The sequence below is a fragment of the Gavialis gangeticus genome, unplaced genomic scaffold, assembly GCF_001723915.1.
Source record: "Gavialis gangeticus isolate Ggan-Ray unplaced genomic scaffold, GavGan_comp1, whole genome shotgun sequence".
Taxonomy (NCBI): Eukaryota; Metazoa; Chordata; order Crocodylia; family Gavialidae; genus Gavialis; species Gavialis gangeticus.
The window spans coordinates 3923550-3926552 of NW_017728973.1; the positions used below are offsets into that span (position 1 = coordinate 3923550).

General features: G+C 55.5%; 1 protein-coding gene across 5 annotated transcripts in view; it reads right to left on the reverse strand.

The window, feature by feature from the left end:
- LOC109290300 (death-associated protein 1-like) overlaps positions 1 to 2662 on the reverse strand; it is a 24392-nt gene extending 21730 nt beyond the window's left edge. The window contains exon 1 of one of the 5 annotated variants that reach the window (XM_019506734.1): positions 2546 to 2662. In XM_019506734.1, the coding sequence (XP_019362279.1) occupies positions 2546 to 2588 (43 nt within the window). In that variant the 5' untranslated portion in view covers positions 2589 to 2662. Of the gene's footprint in view, positions 1 to 291; positions 434 to 506; positions 539 to 1394; positions 1688 to 2364; positions 2517 to 2545 lie in introns of those variants that run through there. The other 4 variants (XM_019506742.1, XM_019506750.1, XM_019506759.1 and 1 more) reach the window with 4 other exon arrangements.
- Positions 2663 to 3003: the final 341 nt, after the last annotated feature.

Consider the following 3003-nt stretch of genomic DNA (forward strand, 5'->3'; position numbering starts at 1 on the left):
GGGGGGGGGGATACTGGGTGAAAGCAGCCTCACCGGCCCAGCGCTGCGGGGTTGGACTCCATCTACCAGGCTGCCGCACAGCGCCGGGCGGGCAGGGCTGCTTCTGCTCAGCATCCCCTGCCGCTTCAGCCTCTATTGATGCCACAGGCCAGATGGAATCAACTGGTGGGCTGGATATTGCCCAGAGGTCTAAACCAAGACTATGGATTCATAACCCATTATCTGGATTAGCTTTCATAACCCCTCAATGGGTTAACTGCTTTGTTTATTTCCTCTGTTCTTTCTACCCACCTTTGTCTCTCAGCAGTGCCCCCTTAAGGGCCTTGTGACACACTATGAGCAACACAAATGTTGATCGGTGTTAGTGCTAGCTAGGGACAGTCACACAATCAGGCCAGGAGGGGCCTGGAGGACTTAAAGGCAAGAAATCCCCATCCCCCTGTTCCCTGCTCCCCCCAGCCCTGGGCTCCCCACTGCCTCCCTCCACCCCACGGGGCATTACTTACTTGTGGCTGCCGGCACTGTCCATCTCAGGGGAACAGGCAGGGAAGGGTTAACCTGTCCCCCCCACACACACACACACTGTTGCAGGGCTGCTGCTCTTCTGGCCCAGGCAGCAGCAGCAGTCATCACTGGACAGGTAGTTTAACTCTTCCTTGCCTGCTTCACCGGGACAAACAGTGCAGGCAGCCACAAGCAAGAAGGGGATGGGGTAGGGTGGGGGAATGGGCAGTGAGCAGGGATCTGGGGTGCTGGGGACAGGCAGTGGGCCTGATCCAGGACAGCAGGAAAAGGGGAGAGTGCTTGGGTGTTTACATGAAGGTGTAGCCTAGCATGGCTGCAACTTAGTGCAACACAAGCTGGGTAGTATGGATCAGAGATAATCCTGCCCTGGAGAATTAATTTTGATCCACATAACCAGTGCTTAAAACCAGTTTCAGATGTTAATGTGCAGACAATCCAAGGGTAAAGAGCTCTAGGAGCTGCCCAAAATTACCACATAACAAGGCCATTTGTATTCAAATCATTGCTTTGTTTCGAAGTTCTGCCTTCTGCAGTCCCTTCATCGTATCTGGAGTAATTCATTGCTTACAAAAGCTTACTGTCTGATTTAGTCTACAAGGTGCAAATCCACCTTGCCTTCTTCCTTCTAGAAACTACCAATGCTCAAGTGATTTGACAATAATAAACGAGGATATGCTTGCAAGAAAGGGAAGATTTCTAGCAGGAAAACAAGTGGGAAGACAAATTAAACCAGCTATACTGATTCTTTGAAAAGCATTTCAGCCATCCAGGCAACCCTAGTACTTGCGTAACTTATCATTCCGCACATAACATTTCTCACTGCTGGTCAGTAAAATTGCTGAGCTCATGCAAGAGGCTCAGGCTATTACTTTTATTTGAATTTCAGCTATACATCTGATCCGGTGGCTCCCAGTGTGCGGGGCACTGAACACAGTAAGCAAAGACAGCACCGCCTCAGAGCCCCTGTGGTCCAAACAGACCAGAGACAAAGGCAAGGGAAAGGAGGGACCATCATCCTCACTCTGATCTGGACAAATTCACATGGGCGGCCTGGGACAGAGCTGCACCCTGGATCACACCTCCCATGTCCCTAGGCAGAGTCTGAACTCTTCAAGCACTGCGGTTCCCAACCTTTTTATATTAAAGACACCTCAGAAATGCCAGCTCTTAGTTTTAGCTTGGTTTTTTGACTACAGAAAAAATAACAGAGCAATTCTTTCCTGTTGCAAACAACTCAGCCCACAACAGAGCGGGATGTTTTTAGCACTATGGGCTGCAATTTGAAATCTCTGGGTGTATCTCATGAATCACATCTTGTGCATCTAACAGTGCTAACACAGCGTGGTGTGACAGGATCCCGAGGTGGCCGCGGGGCCCTGGCTGGGAGTCACAGCGCCACCATGCCAGAGCCTTCACTTCCCATTGGCCACGACCCCACGGACACGCCGTGTCGCAGGCCTTTGAGCGGGCAGAACCTAGACGCAGCTAAAGTCCTATCCGCCCAGACACACGGGGAGTTCGGCCCTGGCAGCTGGGTCAGGTATGGGGGCCCGAACTGCCGCCTCCACCCACAGGAGCCCACAGGGAGGCGCCGCCTCAGGCATGGGGACCCGCCACACAGCCAAGGCCTGGGCCGCCACGGAGGGCTGAGGTGGCGCTGGGGACAGCAGCACCTATCACCGGGGCTGAGGTAACGGGGAGCGGGTGGCGAGCGTCCAAGCCTTTGGAAAAGGCCGTTGGTGACCAGCTGCCCGGCCCCGCCCCGCAGACACGCGCTGACCCCCCGAGGCCACACAAACCGCCGGGGGCTCCAATGGCCCCGCCCCCGGCCCCTCCCACCTGCAGGGGCGTGGCCGCCCTTGGTCTCCATCCCGCCCCCAGCACGTGGCGGCGCCGGGGCAGCCGCGCGCGGACTCAGACGACTCAGTGGCGGCCCGGGCCTAGCGCGGGGGTCGGGACGCGGTTGGCTGCTGGGGGCGGGCTGGAGCCGTCACAACAAAGCCACGTGACTGGGACGCACCATTCTCGTTCCCAAGGGCGGGGGGAGGCGCGTTCAACTTCATCCTAAGCCAGGCGAGCTGGGGGGTGCAGTTGGAATGCTCCGGGGCTGTGCGGGAGCTGCCGCGCTCGTGCGAGAAGTGCGCGGGCTCGTCGATGCGTAGTAGCGGAAGCGTGCGGAATGTGCGGTTGTTTGTGAGGCGGCTCCTCGATGCGGCATGTGCAAAGCCTAAGTCGCCTCAGGAGGCTTTACCTGACTTTGGGGGCTTGCCGCGTGTCTCGAAATAAAAGAAAGGCTTCGGCTGTGGGGATGGTGACTCGCTGCTGTGTTGCGGTGAGCCGTGGCAGTAAATAAGAATAAGACGGATGTACAGACTTACTTGCGTGCTTACTTACATATCTTTTCAGTGAGCAATTTTTTCAGCAAATACCACAACTTTGAGTTTCTAATACGATCATTTCATATTTAAGACGTGGCAG